The 22,595-nt window shown below is 49.3% G+C and overlaps 3 protein-coding genes across 3 annotated transcripts; 1 reads left to right on the top strand and 2 right to left on the bottom strand.

Moving 5' to 3' along the window:
- Nucleotides 1-275: 275 nt before the first annotated feature.
- Nucleotides 276-6,613, bottom strand: Zmynd15 (zinc finger MYND-type containing 15). The gene is made up of 14 exons (XM_090349779.1): nt 6,565-6,613; nt 5,553-6,168; nt 4,495-4,729; nt 4,251-4,406; nt 3,828-3,988; nt 2,887-3,039; nt 2,506-2,586; nt 2,244-2,360; nt 2,063-2,151; nt 1,871-1,969; nt 1,562-1,715; nt 1,410-1,468; nt 982-1,142; nt 276-586 (listed from the first exon to the last, which is right to left on the bottom strand). The coding sequence occupies exons 2-14, from the start codon at nt 6,136-6,138 to the stop codon at nt 415-417; spliced, it is 2,223 nt and encodes a 740-aa protein (XP_090205905.1). The 5' UTR covers nt 6,139-6,168; nt 6,565-6,613; the 3' UTR covers nt 276-414.
- A 478-nt stretch (nt 6,614-7,091) lies between these two features.
- Nucleotides 7,092-13,559, top strand: Cxcl16 (C-X-C motif chemokine ligand 16). Its single transcript, XM_090349777.1, has 5 exons — nt 7,092-7,427; nt 7,709-7,847; nt 8,036-8,118; nt 11,703-12,107; nt 12,741-13,559. Exons 1-5 carry the CDS (start codon nt 7,358-7,360, stop codon nt 12,782-12,784), a joined length of 741 nt encoding a protein of 246 aa, XP_090205903.1. The 5' UTR covers nt 7,092-7,357; the 3' UTR covers nt 12,785-13,559.
- Nucleotides 13,560-14,744: 1,185 nt separating this feature from the next.
- Med11 (mediator complex subunit 11) lies at nt 14,745-16,647 on the bottom strand. The gene is made up of 3 exons (XM_090349778.1): nt 16,441-16,647; nt 16,075-16,205; nt 14,745-14,882 (listed from the first exon to the last, which is right to left on the bottom strand). Exons 1-3 carry the CDS (start codon nt 16,523-16,525, stop codon nt 14,745-14,747), a joined length of 354 nt encoding a protein of 117 aa, XP_090205904.1. The 5' UTR covers nt 16,526-16,647.
- Between the last annotated feature and the right edge of the window lie 5,948 nt (nt 16,648-22,595).

Here is a 22,595-nt window from a genome sequence, read left to right as displayed (position 1 = left end):
CTGTGGCTGAAGTGGTGAGAAAGTTGGTCTTTCCTTGTCTTGGGGGCAGGGGGAACCCTGCGGGTTCTGGAGATAAATGTGCTGATTTACTGACATATAAATTAGGAGAGAAATGTGAAGGAAGATTGGCATCCATCGAGCTGAATTAAAGAGACAAAAACAAGTTAAAGAGTACCAACAAAGGCTGGAAGAAAGCCATCCTTACATTCTTTTCCCTTTTCCCAATATGATGACCCAATCGTGAGTGCGTAATCAAAGCATCAGTGACTCAGTGGTTTCAAACAAGATATTTTATTTACCTTTTTAGTGTTCCACCAACTAGCAGTCCTCCTCCCGCTGGGCCCTAGGTGTTTGCCTATTTGCTTTTGGAAGGTATGCATAGGGAGGAGAGGGGTGGGGCACTACATCCAAGCATCATTTCCGCCGGCGGGCCCCACGCCCAGCTTTCTTTTCCGCTCGACGCCTTCGGGTGGGAGCCGGAGGAGCAGCGGGAGTTGGGGCCGGAGGCGCGGGGCCGGGCGCCGGACGGGCCCAGTTGCCTTGGGGGGCCTTGTAGATCAGGTGGAAGATGAAAGCGTTGCAGTACCTGCGGGAGGCGAGTGGGCAAGGTCGGGGGCGGGGCCAGAGCACCGGGGGCGGGGTCCGGACGCTTGGGGGCGGGGTCAGGATACTCGAGGCGGGGGCCTTATAGGTCCAGAGCTCTCGGGGGCGGGGCTATCTTGGGACTTGCTTAAGGTTCCCTCCGCGGCAGAACGACGTCAGCCATTGGGCCGGGAGTTGCGATTTGGTGACCTGCATCTATAGGGGATGTGTTGCAGGTGGTCGAGACCAGTCAGGGGTCTAGGGAGTAGTGAAGACCGGGAAGGCAGGTTGTAGGGCTGGGGCAGGGAGCGTCCCCGGGCAGGGGAGACCTTTCAGATGCAGAGAGTAAAAGACATGGTTGGGTCAAGAGAGAAATAGGGAGGGTCATCGTGCTCTTACCAGGGCATGCAGTTGTCGGCCGCTCGGAGGCGAAAGGGGGAGCGGAAGGGGTTGGGCTGTGGCGAGCTGGTGCCTCCTCCGGTGGCCACCGCCATGATCTGGTCGTCCATCACACAGCCGTACTCACTGCTCTCCGTGAAGAAAGCTGGGACTCTCAGGGACTGGAGGTGGAAAAGGGTCCGCAGAGACTCCTGCAAGGCCCCTACCCCAGACACAGCCCAGGGGCTGTGTCCCACCGCGTTCCACCCTGCATCACCACATCCCAGGGCGGACAAAGTGGAGAAGTGAGACCCCAGGATAGATCAGGATGCTGGAGAGGCATAATGCAAATACGGGGGGATTAGAGGACCTGCAGGTCAATTCCTGAAGAAGAGGGGAGTTCAGAGTCTTTCAGAGAAAGAAGGAAGGGAACTGGTCAAAGTCTTTACCTGTAGTCGGGGCAGAGAGCTCAGCCAGGTATCCTTGAGACCAAAGCCAGAATTAAATCCTGCCGAGGGAAAGCATGAATAGAGATGCTGGCTCCCATGTGCTCTTCTCTCTTCTCCTCCAGGCAACCCCTGAGCCCCACCCAAGCTCTTACCAATAACAAGGTCAGGCTTGGGTCCCTGGAGCATGTGGTAGGGTCTGGCTGACACCTTGATCTGCAAATCCCTGCGGCCTCCCTTCTCCTTAATCCCAGAGCAAAGTCGGGAGGCCATCCCAGAACCACAACGGACAGACACCTCATGGCCGTCCTGCGTACCCAGGAATAGAATGGGAAGGCCGCCAGAAGTCAGTATAAGAGGATGCACCCCATAAGATAGAAGAAAAGTTTGGGGAAAGGCAGAGCCCCATCAGGAGGCTACTAGAGAGACTGGGGTGGAGAGCAAGGCTCTCCTTAAGCCCTCACCCTCTGCAGGGTAAAATGCTGCTGGTCACTCTCAAGGGGCAGGCCGTCACCCACAAACTGTAACTCCAAAGCCACATGGGGGAGCAGGACCAAAAGCTCCTGGAGGACAGACAGAGATGGAGACAGATCTGAGTCCTGCCCTGTGTCCACTTGCACCCCTAGTGCCCAGTCTTCAGGATGGGTGAGACTTACCCAAAACACCATGATGAGGTCAAACTCCTTCCCAGCCTCCACCACGTGGATCTTCAGCGACTGCTTGTTCTGGATGTTGAGCTCAGGGACTAATGGGATGTGAAGTCAACACATGAAGGATATGGTCACCCTCATGGCTTTCCTTCCCTTCCATCCCCTCATCCAGCCTTGCACTTCTTACAGGACTGAGGCACCAGGTGGGTGATGACGTAGTACACCGTCAGTGGGTAGGTGAGAAGCACAGCCAGTGGGGAGTCGAGGCTGAGGCCCCTCCATGCATAGTAATCCTGCCATGACCCTGGAGAGAATAAGTTAATGGGAAACATGGCTGTAGAACTAGGACCCCTCCCCCTCCCCTCACCAACCTCACTGGTCTAATAGACCCTATTTTCTCAGCCGCTACACTGCTGGCCCTGTGATCCATGTGCCAAGCCCTAACTCACCAAAAAGGCCCCTGGGTGGATCTAGGGGCACTGGAGGCATCAGTGAAGGCCCTTCTCCCTGAAGAAGCTGGTAGGGATCTCCTAAGAGGATGAAAGGGATGATCAGAGATGAGGGCAGGAAAGCTCTCACTTCACCATCAACTTTCTCCCACAAGGATCTTACCTAAGAAAGATTCTAGACCAGTAGTAAGAAGGATGGGGTTTAGCTTGGGCTGGGATGGCTCTTTTGAGGGCTGAGCAAAGCGTTGACAGTGTTGGTTAGAGGGCTAGTATTTATATAGAGGAGTTAACTGAACTTTTTCTCCCTTGTCCTTCCCCCTAGGGTGAGGGATCCATGCCTGACCAAAAAAGAAAAGAAAAGACAAGACAAGACCCACGCACCACTGAGAAGAAGATTGAGGGATGGTGTGCTGTCCCAGGGGTGACTGGGAGTACCAGGCCCTGGAATCAGCATGCTGAGCTGTGTCCAGTAGCCACGAGTCAAGCCTCGAGAAGCCAGGAAGGCTTCCTTGTTAAAGGTTTCACTGGTTACCTCTGCAGAAAGAGGAGACTAGTTAAAGACCTTGGCTAGACGCTGAGACTTTGAACTCTCCGCTGCTTTCTTCCAAGGACCCTGGGACTGAATCTGGTTTTAGTTAGGGAGGGGTGGGGATTTATTATTTGTGTGTCTATACTGTATCAGGCACTGAGCCCATGTCATCTGTGTATCAATTCCCATGGGATTTTCCATTTGTTAGTCACCTTTTGTGGATGAGAAGCCTGTTAGGCTCTAAGAAGTGAAGTGTTGTGTTGTTAGTGGTGTGTGTGTGTGTGTGTGTGTGTGTGTGTGTGTGTGTGTGCGTGTGTTGGTATTGTGTGTGTGCTTAAACTCAGGGTCTCACACTCTCATTTGACTTTTTCACTCAAGACTGGCTCTCTACCACTTGAGTCACACCTCCACATTTGGTTTTTCGCTGGTTAACTGGAAATAAGAGTCTTGGGGATTTTTCTCCTTGGACTGGCTTCAAATTACAATTCTCAGATCTCAGTCTCCTGAGTAGCTATGACCACAGGAGTGATCCAACCAGTGCCTAGTCAGATTGCCAGCAGAGGTGGAGGTGGTGCCTTCAAAGTCTCTAAGTTCTCTCAGAGACCCAGACACCCAGTCTCTGATGTAGATGCTCTGTCCCCAGTCCCCTCCACACACACTTCAGCTCTTATCCTAGGATGTCTCCTTCAGCCAGACATTCAGCCTTCAACCCCATTAGCTTGTTCCCAGGTCTCAGTCTCAAAGTCATAAACCCAGTGTCCCTTCCCCCTCACTTTTGACAACCCCATGGTACCTGCGGTGTAGGTGAAAGGCAGAGTTGCCAGTTCCCCCGCTCGCTCCATAAAAGCTGCAAGCCTTGGGCACCAAAACCGGTGGCTCACATCATCTGGACATCGCCGCCAGTCAGCTTGGAGACAAGCCTCTCCACAGTACAAGACAGCGCTGCACTGGGGGCTGGAGACACAGGTGGTTTGTAAGTGTCTAGTGTTGACCTCTGCTGGTCAGGCTGCCTGCAACTGCATTTATGTCATTTGGCCTGTCTTCCCCCCTCTAACGGCCTGTAACAGCTTGTTTCTTGTCTCTTCCATCTTTTCTTATCTCCCACTGCCTCTTCCACTATTTGCTGGGACTCCTTAGCCTGGCTGATTGTATCACTGTTTGCCTGATGATAAGATTCTTCCTGAGACCACCCTTGTATACAAGCTGCTTAACTTACCAGGGTGTCAACTTCACTTCAAAGCTGTGCCTGTGACAAACGTGGCAGGTTCGAGCCCGAAGGGAGGCAAAGGTGAAGCCTGGCCGAGGACCCCAGGTCCGCATAGGCGTCTTGGCTAACTTCACGCCCAGCCTTGGGACCAGCGTTTCCAGCTCTCTGAATGGGGGTGAAGTTGGCATTTGGCTAGAGAGATCAGGAATGCAGGTCCCAGGCCTCCCCACCCTCTGATACCAGAGTTGTATACCGATGCAGCTTGGCGTCTCCCACAGTCAGCTGTCTGGGTTTCCGAGGGTCCCCAGATCCCATGGGGCAGGCCATGCTGTGGCAGAGGAGAACATAGGCCCGAGGAGCCAGGTTCTCAGTTCCTGAGCCCCGGCCTGTACTCCCCTGACCTCCATCTATTAGCAGATCAATGCCCAAAATGGTGCCATGCTCATCTGTCACCAGTAAGAGGCAGGAAAGATGCAGAGGGGCAGCCTCTGGGGAAAGAGGTGACAAAGATGGTCATGGTCAGAGGTACCAAACTCAGATGCCTGAAAGAGCTACACAAATAAATAACTGCAGTGAGTAAAGAAGTCTAGGAAGAAGGCATGCCTCATCTAAAAGGACAGCTACTATAAAGTGCCAGGATTTGCTGCATGCAGAAATGTAGGCATCCGGGCTGGGAATGTGGCTTAGTGGTAGAGTGCTCGCCTACCATGCATGAAGCCCTGGGTTTGCTTGCTCAGTACCACATACACAGAAAAAGCCAAAAGTGGTGCTGTGGCTCAAGTGGTCGGGCTCCAGCCTTGAGCACAAAGCTCAGGGACAGTACCCAGGCTCTGAGTTCAAGCTCCAGGAATGGCAAAAAAGAAAAAAAAATAGATTTTTCTTGACAAGGTAAAAATCTAGACTTCTGAACTTTTATTTCTTTCAATGCTTAAACACTGATTCAAATAAAACAAAACCATTGTGGTTGTTGAGCACTGGTGGCTCATGTGCCTTGAATCCTAGCTACTTAGGAGGCTAAGATCTAAAGATTGTAGTTCTAAGCCAGCCAAAGCAGAAAAGCCTGTGAGAATCACTTCTGCAATTAACCAACAAGAAGCTGGAAGTGGAAGTGGAAGTGTGGCTCCAGTAGTAGAGCAATAGCCTTGAGCAAAAAAACGGAGTGACGCCATGAAACCCTGAGGTCAAGCCCCCGTGCCAGGACACACCAACATCTCTTCCCTGGCGCCCTCTCATCCCCAACTGACTTCTGAGTGGCAGAGGATGAACTCAGAAAGAAAAGATGGCTGGTCAGGGGCTAAATCGGGTTCTTACCACTTCTCTGTCCCTTCCTCTTCTGGGATGTATTGTCATTGTCCCCTCTGTCCTCTCTGCAGCCGTCATCATCACCGGCCTCCTGCTCAGTCACCTCAGGCTCCCCTGTAGACTTTGCCTCCTGAGGGAATTCCTTGCTGGTAGGGGCTGGTTCCCCATTCTCCAGAAGTTCCCCTTTCTCTGTCCCTGCACGATCTTCCTGTCCAATCATTTCTTCTTCATCTTCCTCCTCCTCCCCCTCCCCTTCCTCTCCTTCCTCTAGGCTGACAAAGCTGACATAGGGGCTCAGGTCTTGCAGGTGGAGCAGAGGCTCATCTCCCAGGAGCCTGGCAGCTCCAAAGCCGGGTCCAGGACCTGGCTCTGCCCCTTGTCCCAGGCTAATACCCACACTACGGTTGGGCAAGACATGGAGCACCCAGAGGGCAGGGTCTTGAGGCAGCCTTCTGATCTGAGCCTCCAGCTGTCGCCAACGGCCATCAAGGCTGGTACCCACAGTGCCCCTCTCTGCCACAAATTTGTGAAACCAGCCAAAAAGGAGAGCAGCGAAATCAAGGAACTCATCCCGGTATCCAGATACAAATTCCATGTCATCAGGTGCACAGGGCCTGGGCCCAAACTAAGCAGAGGAAGAGATATATGATGAGGGACAGGGTAATGGAGAGAATTTCTCTTTTTCTGGAGGGGGAAGGTCACAAAATGAGGAAGGGTGTGGATTCAAGGATTCTGGAGGGTAGGATCTATGGATGAGTCTCAAGGCACTGAAAATCGTTTTCAGGGACAAAGGTGGGGCGTTCAAGGGTGAGCCTGGTGGAGCTAGGTGACATGGGTGAATAGGGTTGGGGACAAATACATTATTTGGGGTTCAGACACGCTTAAAAAAGCTTTTGAATGAAGGCTAACCCCATGGGAGAGAACTTGTGGCAAAGGGAATGGGAGCTGGGGCATCTCTTGGGCTTGGATTGGGTTTGGCATGAGTCCCTTTCCCGGACGCCCCACTCCTATCCTCCGGTACCTGCAGCCGCCACCACTTTTCGAAGGTAAATACCTCGTGGTAAGGGGTGGTGGCGTCGTGACGTCAGCGCTGCCCGAGCCCACCGCCTGCCCAGAGGCCCCGCAGCGCGGAGGCCACGCCCCCGGCGGGCAGGCCACGCCCCCAGGAGGGCCGCGCTCCGGCTCGGCGCCCGCTGCCCACGGGGGGCAGCTGCCCACCCCGCGCCAGGCGGGGCGCAGGCCTGGCGACTGTGCGGACCGACCCCCGGGATGCCGTGGGGACGGAGCCCGGGCCGGGGAAAGGAGGACATCCTGGAGCAGGTGGCCGGGTGCGGGGAGCCATTATTTCACAGGTGGGCAGCATCTGCCCACGGCCCCAGGAGGCTGGCATCGGTGACCCGCCGCGTGTCCGGCCTCGGCTCGGCTGACCCCGGGTCTCTTCTCGAATCGCCTTTCGCTTTCGCCGGCCTCCCACGTGCGGCCGCCCCCTTGGCCCTCGCCGGCGCGGCTGTAGGCGAAGCAGCTCCGCCTCCAGGGGCTTCCCCCGTTGTGGGTGGCGGGAGGCGGACCCGGCGCCCGCGGTCGGTTCGGTTCGGGACCGCGCGAGCGTGGGGCTGGAGGGCGCCCCGCGCCCCTCCTCGGCGGATTCTGCGCCCGCCTCGTCTAGGAACTCAGGCTGTGGGCGGGCGGGCAGGGGGGGGAAACCGGGCCGGGGACAAAAATCACGGGGAAGTCAGTGGGAGCGCACACGCCGCAGCCTCTCGGGGAGCCCAGTCCGGGCGAGGTGGCCCAGGGCCACCCCGTCCATCGCCACTATGAGGCTGGACCCGACACCCTGGCCCCACACACTCCTCATCTTCTTGCTGTTGCAGCTGACTCTGCCAGGTGAGTCGGGCAAAGCGGGGGGCGCGGGGAGCGGTGGGATCACCCCGGAAGGAACCAGAGCCGAGGCCCGGCGTGGGGGGGGGGTGAGCGAGAGAGACCTCAGGGGCGCAGAGGGCAAGCCGGGAGGCTGGGTTGGGAGAGGCTTGGGGACACCTGCGTGCCGGTGGGGTGGCGGACGTGGCCGTGGAGATCTGGAGGAAAGGCTGTGCCTTGGCGCGCGTCGGTGGCTGGGGGAGAGCAAAAGGGCTCCCTCGGGGCTGACCCCTCCATCGCCCGTTCAGGAGATGGCAACGAGGGCAGCGCGGTCGGAAGTTGTCATTGTGGAGAGAGAATCCCTGCTGGCCTCCCACCCGGGTATACGCTCGTGAATCATATCCAGAAATACCTGGAAAGCTATGACCAGTGTGGGCTCTACGTCAGGTAACCTGGCCGGGGCAGCGCGGCCCACCCGGGCCTCCGGGTTTCCCTTTATCTACCTGGGGATTTCCAGTGTCGGCAGAACCTACTTTCTTTTGGGGTGACTTTACACCTTTGGAATGAGGAAAAGTGGGGAAGCAAAAGGAGGAGCGGAAGGCTGAGTCTCGATTGCCCTGCTTTCTCCTCCCCAGATTCCACCTCCCTCGCCGCAAAGTGTGTGGGGGCAGCGACCAGCCCTGGGTCCGAGAACTGGTGAACTGCTTTGGCCGCCAAGGTGAGAGTTTGTCGGCTTCTCAAGGAAGAGGGGCTTCCATCTGCCAGCTTCCTTGGCCCACAGACCTTTCTGCTCTGACACTGCACATTTCTAGAGCTTTCTGAGTCTGCCCAGAGTGACCAACACCTGATTTCTGCCCAGGTTTATTCCACCACAAGTGTTGTTATTTATTTTCTATTTCCTAGAAATCACCATTTTTAAAAAATATACAAAGCATGTGATTTTAAGGAACACATATTTATATATTGCAGTTCTTCAAATCACTTGAAGGCATTATTTTTGTTTTCTGATATTTAATAATGATAATTTAGGCATATATAAAGGTTAAAAGAACTATACAGTGAAAAAAAATTGGATTTAGCTTCTAGATTCTACAACATGTGTATATTTACATTTTATCTAATTATGTAGTAAAGCAAATATGTTGAATTGTGAAATATTTATATTGACTTTTTTTTTTTTTGCCAGTCCTGGGCCTGAGCACTGTCCTTAGACTTTCTTAAGGTTAGAGTTCTACCACTTGAGCCTCAGCACCACTTTCGGCTTTTTTTTATGTATGTGGTACTGAGGAATCGAACCTGGGTCTTTGTGCATGCTAGGCAAGCACTCTACCACTAGGCTAAACTCGCGACTGTATGTTAATTTTTATATTTTGCTTATTTGCTTTGTTGCATAACCACTTCTCTCTATATTATAAAGAGCTCAATGTTTTATTGTTTTATATGTATATGCTGGTCCTGGGGCTTGAACTCAAAGCTAGTGCTGTCCCTGCGCTTTTTCACTCAAAGCTAGTGCTATGCCACTTGAGCCACAACTCCACTTCCAGTTTTCTGGTGGAGAGAAGAATCTCATGGACTTTCTTGCCAGGACTGGCTTTGATCCTCAGATTCTCCTGAGTTGCTAAGACTACTGGCATGAACTGCCAGACATGTCTTCTTTTGATATGTGCCAGTACTGAGGCTTGAATTTATCTCCAGCTCTTTGCTTAGCTTTTTCATCCAAGGCTAATGCTCTACCATTTGGGTCATATCTCCACTTCTGGCATTTTGGTGGTTAACTGAAGAAAAGAATCTTGTGGAGTCAGGTACCAGTCACTCATGCCTGTTATCCTAGCTTGTCAGCAGGTTGAGGTCTAAGGATCATGATTTGAAGCCAGCCAGGTAGGAAAGTCTATGAGACTCTTACCTTCACTAAACTACCAAAGATGATGGAAATGGAGCTATGGCTCACGTGGTAGAGCACTAGTCTTGAACAAAAGACACTCAGGGGATGGAACTCAGATCCTGAGTTCAAGTCCCAGGACTGGCATACACACAAAAAAGAGTCTCATGTTCTTTTCTGCCCTGCTGGCTTAAAATTGCAATCCTCAAGCTGGGCATGGTGGCTCACACCTATAATCCTAGCTACTCAGGAGGCTGAGATCTGAGGATCAGGGTTCAAAGCCAGCCTTGGCACTAAGGTCCGTGAGACGCTTATCTCCAATTAACCACTAGAAAACTGGAGGTGGCATTGTGACTCAAGAGGTAGGGTGGTAACCTTGACCTGAAGAGCTCAGGGACAACACCCAGGCCCACAGTCCAGAGTGCAAGTCCCAGGACCAGCAACAATAACAAAAAGAATTGTAGTCCTCAGATACTAACCTGAGTTACTAGGCTTAGGTGTTAGCAACCAGCAGCTGGCTACATTTTTCTTTTGAGGTTAAAAAAAAAAAAAAAAAGCAGGAGCTGGGAGTTTAGCCTAGTGGTAGAGTGCTTGCCTAGCATGCATGAAAAACCGGGTTCAACTCCTCAGTACCACATACATAGAAAAAAGCTGGAAGTGGTGCTGAGGCTCAAGTGGTAGAGCTCTAGCCTTGAGAAAATCCAAGGACAGCACTCAGGCCCTGAGCTCAAGCCCAGGACTGGCAAAAAAAAAAACAAAAAAAAGCAATCTGTAGAGGTCAGGAGGGTGGCTTAGTGGTAGAGTGCTTGCCTAGCATGCACAAAGCCTGGGTTCAAGTCGACAGTACCACCAGAAAAAAGCTGGAAATAGTGCTGTGGGTCAAGTAGTAGAGTGATAGCCTTGAGAAAGCTCAAGGCCCTGAGTTCAAGCTCAAGCCCCAGGACTGGAAAAAAAAGAAAAGAAAAAAATATATATATACAATGAATGAATTTTTTTTTTTTGGTCATGGGGCTTGAACTCTGGGCCTTGACACCATCCCAGAGCCCTTCAGCTCAAGGCTACCTCAAGCCCTTCTCTTGAGCCACAGCGTCACTTCCAGTTTTTTGGTGGTTAATTGGAGATGAGAGTCCCACAGACTTTGGTGTCTGGGGCTGGCTTTGAACTATGATCCTCAGATCTCAGTCTCCTGAGTAGCTAGGATTCTAGTCATGAGCCACTGGCACCCAGCTGAATGAATCTTTAATAATGCACAAGCCAGTTTTGTAACTATTTCACAACTTATCCTAAGCAGTGAATCTGTGCAGTCACAAATTTGATGCGATTCTATTTTCTCTTTAAAATAAATACACAGCCATGAAAATATAAAATGTTCTTTGAGAGTCTAAAGTTTTCTTGCATATTGTCTGTCAGTGGTACCCATACTACCTTCAGGCCAGAAATCTAGTAACTTCCATTGATTATTCCTGCTACCTTTGCCCTTGGTTCTACATTACCTTCAGCAGGTACTTCTCTCTCCTATCCCATAGGCATGTGTGCGAACGTGCGTGCGTGTGTATGTGTGTGTTCTGAGGAAGGAACCCAGGTCTCACACATAGTATGTAAGTACTCTCCCACTGAACTCTCCCAGCCCTCCAGCTGTTTCCTCAAAGTTCTCCCTGACATACTACTTTCCCTTCTGTTGGACTCAGAACTTTCTCTCCTTCCTTCCTTCCTTCCTTCCTTCCTTCCTTCCTTCCTTCCTTCCTTCCTTCCTTCCTTCCTTCCTTCCTGCCTTCCTTTTGCTCAGCCTGCACTGTCCCTGAGCCTCACTGTGCTCAAAGCTAGCACTCTACCACTTGAGCCACAGCTCCACTTCTGGCTTTTTCTGTTTATGTGGTACTGAGGAATTGAATCCAGGGCTTAATGCATGGTAGGCAAGCACTCCACCACTAAGCCACATTCTCAGCTCCCCGCTTTTTTTCTTTTTGTATCAATACTGGGGCTTGAACTCAGGATCTAGAAGCTTTCCCTTAGCCTTTTAGGTGGCTAATTTCTAGAGATGAAGGTTGTGAGGATTTTTTTTTTTTTGCCAGTCCTGGGGCTTGAGCTCAGGGCCTGAGCATTGTCCTTGGACAATTTTTACTTAAGATTAGTGCTCTTCCACTTGTGCCACAGCACCACTTCTGACCTTTTCTGTATATGTGGTACCAGGAATCAAACCCATGGCTTCATACATGCTAGGCAAGCACTCTACCACTAGGCTACACTCCTGGCCCAAGGATTGTTTTTTAATGTGAGGATTGAAATATGATTTTCAGATTTCAGCCTGAGTAGCTAGGATTATAGATATGAGCCACCAGCACTTGTCTCACCTGTTTTGTGGTGTTTTTGTTTTATTTATTCCTGTTTTAATAGCCCTAAATCCTTACATCTCTCCTCTCCAGAATGTGGACGTGCTCATTGGAAGAGACGGATAGACCGAAAGCATTTGCCTCCCCTCAGCACCCTGAATCCCGAACCCACAGAGGCAGCATCTCCAGTCAAGAGCACTCTTGCCCAGATTCACCACACCCAGCCGTCAACTCTCCCACCAGGGCCACTGTCCTCAGACAACCAGTTCACCGTCCTCAGTGAAACCATTACTCCCACTTCAGCCTATAGTCTGGGAACTGGGCCTGAGGCGGTAGGGAACCATAAGCAGAAAGAAGAAAATAGAGCTGTTACAGCTAACACATCAGCGGTGGTGCCAGTGTTATCCCTTCTGGCCATCATCTTCACCCTCTTCGGAGGCACCCTCTTTGTGCTGTGCAAGAAGAGGAGGAGGAGGCAGTTGGAAGAGTACTCCTCAGGTAACTGGACTTCTGAACCCTTCCTGCAGGGACTCTGAGCCTTCTTGGTGCCCTTTGTGATGGAAATTCTGCCCCTAGCAGGACACACGGGCACCTAACACATCTATTAAGGCTGTGGCCATAGGAACATAAGCTGTGAGAAAAGTCAGCTATGCCAGGTGCTTGATTCACATCTGTAATCCTGCTGATCAGTCGGCTGAGATCTGAGGATCTCAATTCAAAATCAGCCCAGGCAATAAGACTCTTATCTCTAATTAACCACCAGAAAACCTGAAGTGGTACTGTGGCTCAAAGTGGTAGAGCACTAGCCTTGAGCTGAAGAGCTCAGGAACAGTGCCCAGGCCCAGAGTTCAACCAAAAAATACAAAATAAGACAAAAACAAACAAAAAACCTTAGCCGGAACTCCTGAGAGGACAAAGAGGAGAATCATCATGCGCCTAGAGATGAGCACTTAGCCTTTGAAAATAGGCAGTACTTGGAACAACATGAAGGTGAGGGTTGTTGATGCACTGCACAAGCCTATCACTAAGTACTTACTGTGTACTAGATTAGGGTGAGTCTCCTGTTTAAGCTCACCCCTCCCTGATTCCTCTTGATTGCAGAGCTCACATCTGCATTTCTTTTCTTTCCAGATTGGCAGCATCAGTATACAGACTCCCACACCCTGGAGCCATGAATGGAAGCCTATGAGGGTATCAACTCAGTGGCCGTGGGAGCTACAGAATCTGTGCATACAAGTGACCAAGTGACGGAATTGGGAATGTGGCTTAATGGTAGAGTGCTTGCCTAGTATGCATGAGGCCCTGGGTTTGATTCCTTGGTACCACATAAATAATAAAATTGACCACCCCCCCAAAAAAATCTTAAACAATGGTCTAAGAGTGTCGCCTAGAGGTGCATGCACCTAGCATGCTTGCCTAGCATGCACGAAGACTGGGGGTTGATTCCTCAGTACCACATACATAGAAAAAAATCCAGAAGTGGTGCTGCGGTTCATGTGGTAAATCTCTAGCCTTGAGGACAGTGCGTAGGCCATAAGTTCAAGCCCCAGGACTGGCCAAAAAAAAAAAAAAAAGTGACCAAGTGATCTACCATTGAGGCATACTACACACCACCAGGTTTTCACTATGTAACCTGGCTAGAAACTCTTGATTCTCTGGGTGCTAGGATTTTAGCTGTGTGACACCATACCTGGTATGACCTATTTGTGGAAAATTGTGTTGATACAATTCCTGGATTATACTAGGCACTCTCTAATAATATATGACTCACTTGTCTTTTATTAGTAAATTTTTAACCTTAAAAAAATGGAGGGGGCTGGGAATATAGCTTGGCGGTAGAGTGGAGCTGTGGCTCAAGTGGTAGAATGCTAGCCTTGAGCAAAAAAAGCTCAAGGGATGGTGCTCAGGCCTTGAGTTCAAGCCCCAGGACTGGCACCAAAAAAAAAAAAAAGTGTAATATTGAACTTGAACTTGGTATCATGTTTACAAGGCAAGTGTTCTACCACTTGTCATGCCTCCAACCTACTGCCTATGCTTTCCAATAGGGTCCTTGAACTTTTTTTTTTTTGCCTAAGTCAGCCTAAACTGAAATCCTACTAATTCTTCCTAGGTAGCTAGGATGACAAGGACGCATCAACACACCAGCTTTTTCTTTATTTTTTATTGAGATAGATAGGGTCTTTTTGCTGGGCTAGCCTTGAATCACAATCCTCCAGATCTCTACATTCCCAAGTATTTACAATTACAGGCATGAGCCACTGCATCTAATCCTCTCCATGTGTCTTTTAACTATTAAAACTTATTTTGGAGTTGCGAGTTTGGCCCGGTGGTAGAGTGCTTGGCTAGCATGCATGAAGATCCAGGTTGAATTCTTTGGTACCATATACATAGAAAAGGCTGGAAGTGGTGCTCTGGCTCAAATGGTAGAGCTCTAGCCTTGAGAAAGCCCAAGACACTGAGCACTAGTTCAAGCCCCAGGACTGGCAAAACAAAACAAAACAAAACAAACTTATTTTTAGGATTAGTGGCTCTTTTTTCTGCAGACCTTGGTTTCAGGTCCTTGCCCCTTCCTACAAATGCTGGCTTCAATTTCCCTGCTGATGGTTCCTCCTGTCATCAGGCTCCCTTAACTCCAACTATTTCTCCCTACACTGACTGCCTGGGCTTTCCAGGCCTCCTTCCTCAGTGGTTGATGTACTGGTGCAGTACTGATATTTACTTCCTTACACTCTTGTATCACTCCTTTCTATAAAACAATCTCATCTACTTTTTATAAAGTCGTTACTGCTTTTATTACTGAAACCAGTCATTCTTGTTTCATTATCTCTTGCAACAATGAAAAATGCATTGTTCATTGGGCCAAATCTTCAGGAAGCCTGAGGCTGGAACATGATGTGCATGAGGAAGTAGATTGGCTCAACCCTCTGAGTCACCAGCTCCTGTCTGAAATCTTGTAACAATGCTGGAGGAGCCTGGGCAGGCTTGGGATTTCAGTTTCTCCATTTCCACAGCCTGCTCCATTGTCCTTATCAACTCTGCACATGTCACTCTGCAGTCCTCCTCCTATAGAACTCCAGTTCTGTCCCCACAAGCAGGTCACGGCCTCCTTCCGTACTCTGGGTTCTCCTCCTCAGCTCAGTTCTCCAGCATCTGCTCACAGGTTCGGGCCACATCACCAAGCTTGAGGCGGGCATAATCTACTCGTTTCAGGGCCATTTGACAGTCCTTCCTAGAAGAGTAACTGGAGCCTTCATGGGGTTGTCCCGTGGCCACCTACAGGGCAGTTAAATGTATTAGTGGAACACTGTCTCCCTTACCCAGACATCAGGTCTGTTGTCCTGATTCTTTTCTTTTGGGCTAGTACTGGGGTTTGAACTCAGGGCCTCAAGCTGTTGCTTGGCTTGTTTTGTTCAAGGCTCTACCACTTGAGCCACAGTTCTACTTCTGGCTTTTTGTTCATTAACTGATGGTAAACGTCTCATGGCTTTTTCTGCCTGGGCTGGCTTGTAACAGCGATCCTCAGATCTAAGCCTCCTGAGTAGAGAAGATTCTAGGTCACCAGCACTCAGCTCTTTTGTTTATTATTCAGCTGTCTGGCAGCTTGACAATCTAAGCAAACCACTTAACTTATGTTAAACTCATCTGTAAAATGTAGGTGACAGTAATTACTTCCTAGAGTTGAAAGAGAAAATAATGTAGTGCCTAGTGTACCATGAATCTTAGTAAACTGCAGTAACTGTCATAAGGACTTTCAAGATTTATTTATTTATATATATATATATTTATTTGCAGTCATGGGGTTTGAACTCAACACTTCCTGTTTGCTCAACCACTTAAGACAGACTACCAGCCCTTTTTGTTTTTCTTTACTTTCAAAATTGGATTTAGGGCCAGGAGTGTGGCCTAGTGATAAGAGTATTTGCCTAGCATGTGCGAAGCCCTGGGTTCAATTTCTCAATACCACATACACAGAAAAAGCCAGAAGTGGTGCTGTGATTCAATCAGTAGAGCACTAGCCTTGAGAAAGCTCAAGGCAGTGCCCAGACTCTGAGTTCAAGTACCAGGACTGCAATAAATAAATAAAATTGGGTCTTTTTGTCAGAAAGGCCTGGACCACAGTACATCTAATGCAGCTGGGGTGACAGACTGGCACACTGGCACCCAGCTATTTTACTGGTGAAGATGGGTCTGATAGGCAACCTAGATCCTCCCAGCCTCACTCCCCTAATTAGCTAGGATTCCAGTCCAGATGTGACCATCTGGGGGTCTCACGCCCTGGAGTCAGGCGAAGTTTGTGGAAACAAAGTTCTGTGACTTTGGTATTGTTTAGATCCCATCTCCCACACTTCCCCATCCAGAAGCACAGAGTCCTGTTTATTTTCTTTTAGAAGAATAAACCAGCCATGGAAGGAGGGGTCTTCCGGGACGGGGTGGTGGCCCGCGCTCCGCCCGGGAGGCCACCCACCTGGGTGAGGTAGCGGATCTGCGCCGACAGCTCCGCCTCCACGTGCTGCACCGAGGCGGTGAAGGCTGCCGCCTGCCGGTCCAGAAGCCGCTCGTTGGTTTTTTCCTTCGACAGCTCTAGGATCACGGTCCCTAGCCGGGCGGAGAGAGGGAGGGGCTAGTCGGAGACGGACAGGGAAGCCCCACCCCAAGGCCAGCTCCCCGTCGCCTCGCCCATCCTGCCGCGCATGCGCCCAGGGCCTTCTAGCACTCCCGGCTCTCCGACGCCTCCCCCCCCCCAACCGTGAGACGTCTCTGCGGTCGGCACGTGAGCAACAAGTCACAGGTTCCCTTTCGCGCCCTGCCATTTACGCGTCGCATCCCGAACCTGCATTCTGGAGGATGGCGCCGATTTCCCGTTCTATGTCTTCCAAGGCGCGTAGACGCTGGTTCGCCAGGCTGTAGGTAGCCATCACTCCCCTGGAAACCCACGAGCTTTTTGCCCTTTTAAGATGTGCGATGCTGGCGCCCAGAAATGGGCATAGGTCCTCACCCGCCTAGGAAGCACTCTCTAAAAAGAAAACAAAACACTGCAACTCCCAAGATGCCGAGCGCACGCGTGCGCAGAGAGCACGCCAGAAAAACTACCACTCCCAAGATACCGAGTGCGGCCACGCCCTTTTCAAGCCGCCCAGTGAACTACAACTCCCAGAGCATCCTGCGCCCGACCAGGTCTGCACCTCCAACAGCAGCCCACTTGAGGTCCAATGGCTCCTGGCCTGAGGCTATTCAGACCTGTCCATTTTCACTGACTCTTATACTGCAAGAATGTCTAAGTGATGGTGATGGCAACTAGAGGGTCTTCCTCGGGCCCAGTCCTGCCCTAGGGAAGCTTGACTTGGTGAGTGTTAAATTATTTTCCAGAAAGCTTCTGGGAGTCGACCAGCTTACACAGGAGATTATCCATATCTTAGCAGGTGCAGGATCCTCACAGCCCTTTCCTCTTTTCGTTTCTAGTTATCTAGTAGTTGCTAGGCTTGGGGGATAAAGATGAATGAGGTGAAGCCAGGTGACAGTGGCTCACGTCTGTAATCCTAGCGACTCAGGAGGCTGAGATCTGAGGATCAGGGTTCAAAGCCAGCCCAGGCACAAAAGTCCATGAGACTCATCTCCAACTAACCACCAGAAAACCGGAAGTGGCGCTGTAGATCAAAGTGGTAGAGCTCTAGCTTACAGCTGAAGAGCTCAGGGACAGCGTCCGGACCTTCAGTTGAAGCTCCATGACCAAAACAAACCAAAGCCAGGCGTGGTGGCTCATCCCTGTAATCCTAGCTACTCAGGAGGCTGAGATCTGAGGATCAAGGTTCAAACCCAGCCCAGGCTGAGATCTGAGGATCAAGGTTCAAACCCAGCCCGGGCACAAAAGGACCTGAGACTCTTATCTCCAATTAACCTCTAGAAAATGGGAAGTGGGGCTTAGCTCAAGGGTAGGGTGGTAGCCTTGAGTTGAAGAGCTCAGGGACAGTGCCCAGGCCAACTTCAAGCCCCATGACTCACCAATCCCCACCTCCCCGCCCCCCCCCTCCGCAACAAAACAAAACACTGTGTTTGTGTGTGCATGTGTATACTGGGGCTTGAACTCAGGGCCTAGGTGCCATCCTTTTCCTTTTTCATTCAAGGCTCTACCCCTGGAGCCACAGTTCCACTTCTGGCATTTTGGTGGTTAGAGATAAGGGTCTCATGGGACTTTTACCTGTCCACTGCCTACTGCGTATCTAGGATTACAGGTATGAGCTACAAGCACCTGATAGAGATTACTCTTGAGACCCTAATGGAAAAGTGAAACAGGGTAGGGGTTGTAGCTTAGTAGTGAAATGCTTGCCCACCAAGCAAGACACTTGGACATTTGATGGATCTAGCATTGAGCTTCATAGTTCCCTAGATCCTAATAATGTGTGTGTGTGTGTGTGTGTGTGTGTGTGTGTGTGTGTGTGTGTGATTTACTCTGGGTCTGGGCACTGCCCCTGAGCTTTTGTAGTTAAGGTTAGCATTCTACCACTTCTGGCTTTTTTCTTTTTCTTTTTTGTATTTTAGTGGAGATGGGAGTCATGGCCTTTCCTGGCTGGCTTCAAACCAGTCCTCAGATCTTAGCCTCCAAAGGAGGTAGAATTACAGGCATGAGCCACCTATGGATGAGGGGGTGGGTGGGTGGGTGGGATTAGATTAGGGCTTGAATTCAGTGCCTGGGGCTACCCCTGATCTCTTTTGCTCCAGGCTAGTGCTCTACCACTTTGAGCCTCAGCTCCACTTGATGTTTTTGAGTGGTTAATTGGAGTCTCGAGGGGACTTTTCTGCTTGGGCTGTCTTTGAACTCCAATCCTTAGATCTCAGCCTTCAGAGTAGCTAGGATTATAGAGGTGGCCTACTGGCACCCAGCAAAAAGTGGTCAAAGAGAAAGGGAGCAAGTTAATAGGAAGACTAGATAGAAGCCAGCAAACAGAGGCTATGTGGTAGCTGATTAGCATTATAGTTGTGAACTAAGCCAACAGTGAAGAAAGTTTGGGAAGCAAATTGATTTGCCCTTAACTTAGTGGCACCAAATACAACTTGGGTGACGGTGGTATTGAAATGGGAGGGTTATTTGACACAGTCAGACTTCCAGATTTGCTTGATTGTATGTATTTTGGTAAGGACTCTCCCTGCAATCCATTAGAATACTGAATATTTCTTTAATGTTAGAGATGGGCAATACAGGTTTTGTATTTTATTTTTAGCTTGGAAGGAACCTGGGCTCAGTTGAAAAGTAAGATCAGTGATTTAAAAACAGATTAAGTGAAGATTTACATACCAAGTGGTTCCTATCACTGACAATGAAAATGATACTTTCCAGCTTAGAGACTGGAAGATACTCCTCAAGGGAATTGGATTAGTCAGAGAAAATGCCTAATGAACCTTGGCCATTCTCCAACAAAGCAGTTAGACCACACGTGGTGATTGTACCCGCAGTGGGCATTTAATTTCTTACCACCTCAGACTGGAGGTCTGGCGCTTGCATTTTTCCTGCCTCAGCTTCCTGAGTGCTAGGATTCTAGGTGGATACACCTATGCCCAACTATCACTTCACTCCTTTTTTTGCCCCTACTGGGGCTTGAACTGCCAAGGACAGTGTCCTTGAGCTTTTCAAGGCTAGCCCTCTACCACTTAAGCCACAGTACTACTTCCAGCTTTTTCTGTGCATGTGGTGCCAAGTAATTAAACCTGGGTCTTTGTACATGCTAGGCAAGGACTCTACCACTAGACCACATTGCCGGCCACTTTTAAAAATATGGGTAGACAGAAAAAGGATTTCTAGATATTTGAAGAAATGTTCTAACATGATCTGTTAATGGAAAAGCATCTTTTAGAGTTCTTAGGTTAGAGATACTTAAAAAACAAAAGTTAGATGGCCAGACACTGGTGGCTCATTCCTATAATACTAGCTACTCAGGAGGCTGAGATCTGAGGATTGTGATTGAAGTCAGCCAGGACAGGAAAGTCTGTGAGACTCTTCTCTCCAATTAACCACTAGAAAACCAGAAATAGAGCTGTGGTTCAAAGTGGTAGCGCTCTAGTGTTGAGCCAAAGAGCTCAAGGAAAGTGCCAAGGCCCTGAGTTCAAGCTCCACCACTCACCAAAACAAACACAAACAAATCAAAAGCCAGGAGTGGAGCTGTGGCTCAAGTGGTTCTAGCCTTTCAAAAATGCTCAGGCACAGTAAGCCTCCAGGCCCTGACTTGAAGCCCCAGAACTGGGATAGATACACACACGGAAGTTAGGAGGTTATAGTGCTTACCTGTAGTTACAGAGGTTAAGGTAAGAGAGTGGCTTCAGCTAGTTGTTTAGCTGGTCTGAAGTTTTTCTGGTCTCACTCCTTTTTTATGAGACAGAATCTTATAACCCACATTGGCCCAGCCCCTTGAGTGACAAGATTATAGGTGTGAGCTACCACACCCATATCCCTAACTGTATTTTTTTTTTAAAAGGGTGAAAGATAAGGAGGTGGGACTGAAGAAAAAAAAATCACTTTAAAAATCATACCGTGGGGCCAGGAGTTTGGCCTAGTGGTTAAAGTGCTTGCCTAGCATGCATGAAGGCCCGGGTTCGATTCCTTGGTACCACATACATAGAAAAAAAAAAGCCGGAAGTGGTGCTGAGGCTCAAGTGGTAAAGCTCTAGCCTTGAGAAAGTCCAAGGACAGTGCTCAGGCCCTGAACTGGCAAAAAAAAAAAAAAAAAATCATACCGTGATGAAAAGAATGAATAGTCTATTAGGAGTTGGAAGAGAAATTGAGAAACTGTCTCTGCAAATGAGGCAAAATGAAAAGAGATAATATATGGGAAGAAAAGGAAATTAGTCCAGAAGACTTATATTGTAGGAGAGATCACAGACAAGATGAAGGAGAAAAGGGACTTGTGCTTCTGGATTAAAAGGGCCCATTAAATGCTTGGGGTAAAAGAGAAAAATAGGGGCTGGGAGTTTGGCCTAGTGGTAGAGTGCTTACCTAGCATGCACGAAGACCCAGGTTCAATTCCTCAGTACCACATACACAGAAAAAGCCAGAAGTGGCTCAAGTGGTAGAGCTCTAGCCTTGAGGAAAGCCCAAGAACAGTGCTTAGGCCCTGAGTTCAAGCCTCAGGACTAGGGAAAAGAGAGAGAGAGAGGGTGGGGGGAGAGAGGGAGGGAGGGGGGAGGGAGGGAGAGAGAGCGAGAGAGAGAGCGAGAGAGAGAAATAGAGAAATAGATCTGTATATCAGAACACTAGACTCAATGAAAAAATTCTTATAAACGCTTTTGTGGAGGGGCCGGGAGTTTAGCCTAGTGGTAGTGTGCTTGCCTAGCATGCACGAAGACCCGGGTTTGATTCCTTGGTACCACATACTTAGAAAAAGCCAGAAGTGGTGCTGAGGCTCAAGTGGTAGAGCTCTAGCCTTGAGAAAAATCCAAGGACTGTGCTCAGGCCCTGAGCTCAAGCCCAGGACTGGCAAAAAAAAAAAAAAAAAAAAAAAAAAAAAATATATATATATATATATATATATATATATATATATATATATATATATATATATGTATACACACATACTTTTGTGGTGCTGGGTGCGGTGGCTCACACCTGTAATCTCAGCTACTCAGGAAGCTGAGATCTGAGGATCAAGGTTCAAAGCCAGCCTGGGCACAGAAGGACCTGAGACTCTAATCTTCAATAAACCTCTAAAAAACAGGAAGTGGGGCTTGGCTCAAGGGAAAGGCAATAGCCTAGAACTGAAGAGCTCAGGGACAATGCCCAGGCCCAGGGGTAGGGTGGTGGCCTTGAGCTGTAGAGCTCAGGAACAGCACCCAGGCCGAGTTCAAGCCCCACGACCCACAAAAAGAAAAAAAATAAAAGAAGGCTGAGTTGCTCCTGTTCCTGGGCTGCAGCTGGAAAAAGGGGAGAAGAAAAATGTGGAGGACGCAGAGCTGTGTCCAGTCCAAGGACCCAGCCTAAATCATTTTCATTTTTACTCACTGCATTGAAGAAAGGTTAGGACATGGTTTCATGTACCTCTAGGGTTCTGGGAAAAGGTTAGTACATGGTTTCTGTACCTCTAGGGTTCTGGGAAATTCAATCCTTTCCTGGATAGCCAGTTAAACTATTATATAATCAGAAAAGAACAGATTTTAGATGTTAACTAGCTCTCACAGCCAAATTCTCAATGAAGACTATAGAATAAAGACATTGAAATGCAGAGGCTTTCAAATTTTTTTCATATGTTCATATGTTCTCAGCAAGTTATTAGACTTAGTCCAGAAGAGAAAGATACGGGACCCAGGAACTATGGCCCTCCTTTTGGTTTTTTTTTTTTCCTCTTGTTGGTCATCGGGATGAACTCTGGGCTGTCCCTGAGCTCTTCAGCTCAAGGCTAGTGCTCTGCCACGTCTGGTTGGTTAATCAGTGTCTCTTGGTCTTTAATGCCTGGGCTGGCTCTGAACTATGGTCCTCAGATCTGAGCCTCCTGAGTAGCTAGGATTATAGGCATGAGCCACTGGGCCTGGCTCAAACATCCACTCTTTTTTTTTTTTTAATTTTATTTTATTTTTGTCAGTCATGGGGCTTGAACTCTGGGCCTGGACTTTGTCCCTGAGCTCTTTAGCTTAAGGCTACTGTCCTAGCCCTTGAGCCACAGCCCCACTGCCAAACATCCACTCTTATTAGCAGGATTCTGGAGAGATTTCTTCAAGGAATTGAGATAAACATCGGTGTTTTTGTTGTTGTTGTTTGGTCAGTATTGGGGCTTGAACTCAGGACCTTATGTTCTTGCTTAGCTTTTTCACTCAAGGCTGGTTGTTTACCATTTGAGCTTTCTGTTGATTAAGTGGAGATAAGACTCTTTCAGATCTCTCTGTTCACCCAGGCTGACTTCTAACCTCAGTTCTCTAAGCTCAGCCTCCCGAGTAGCTAGAACTACTGGTATGAGTACCAGTACCTGTTTTGTTTGAGTGAATTGAGATGATAGGTAGCTGCCTCTC

The sequence above is a fragment of the Megascapheus bottae genome, chromosome 17 (genome assembly GCF_031878675.1).
Source record: "Megascapheus bottae isolate mThoBot1 chromosome 17, mThoBot2.hap1, whole genome shotgun sequence".
NCBI lineage: Eukaryota > Metazoa > Chordata > Mammalia > Rodentia > Geomyidae > Megascapheus > Megascapheus bottae.
The sequence above is the reverse complement of the archived record's forward strand: the minus strand, read 5'-3'. Positions and strand labels throughout refer to the sequence as shown.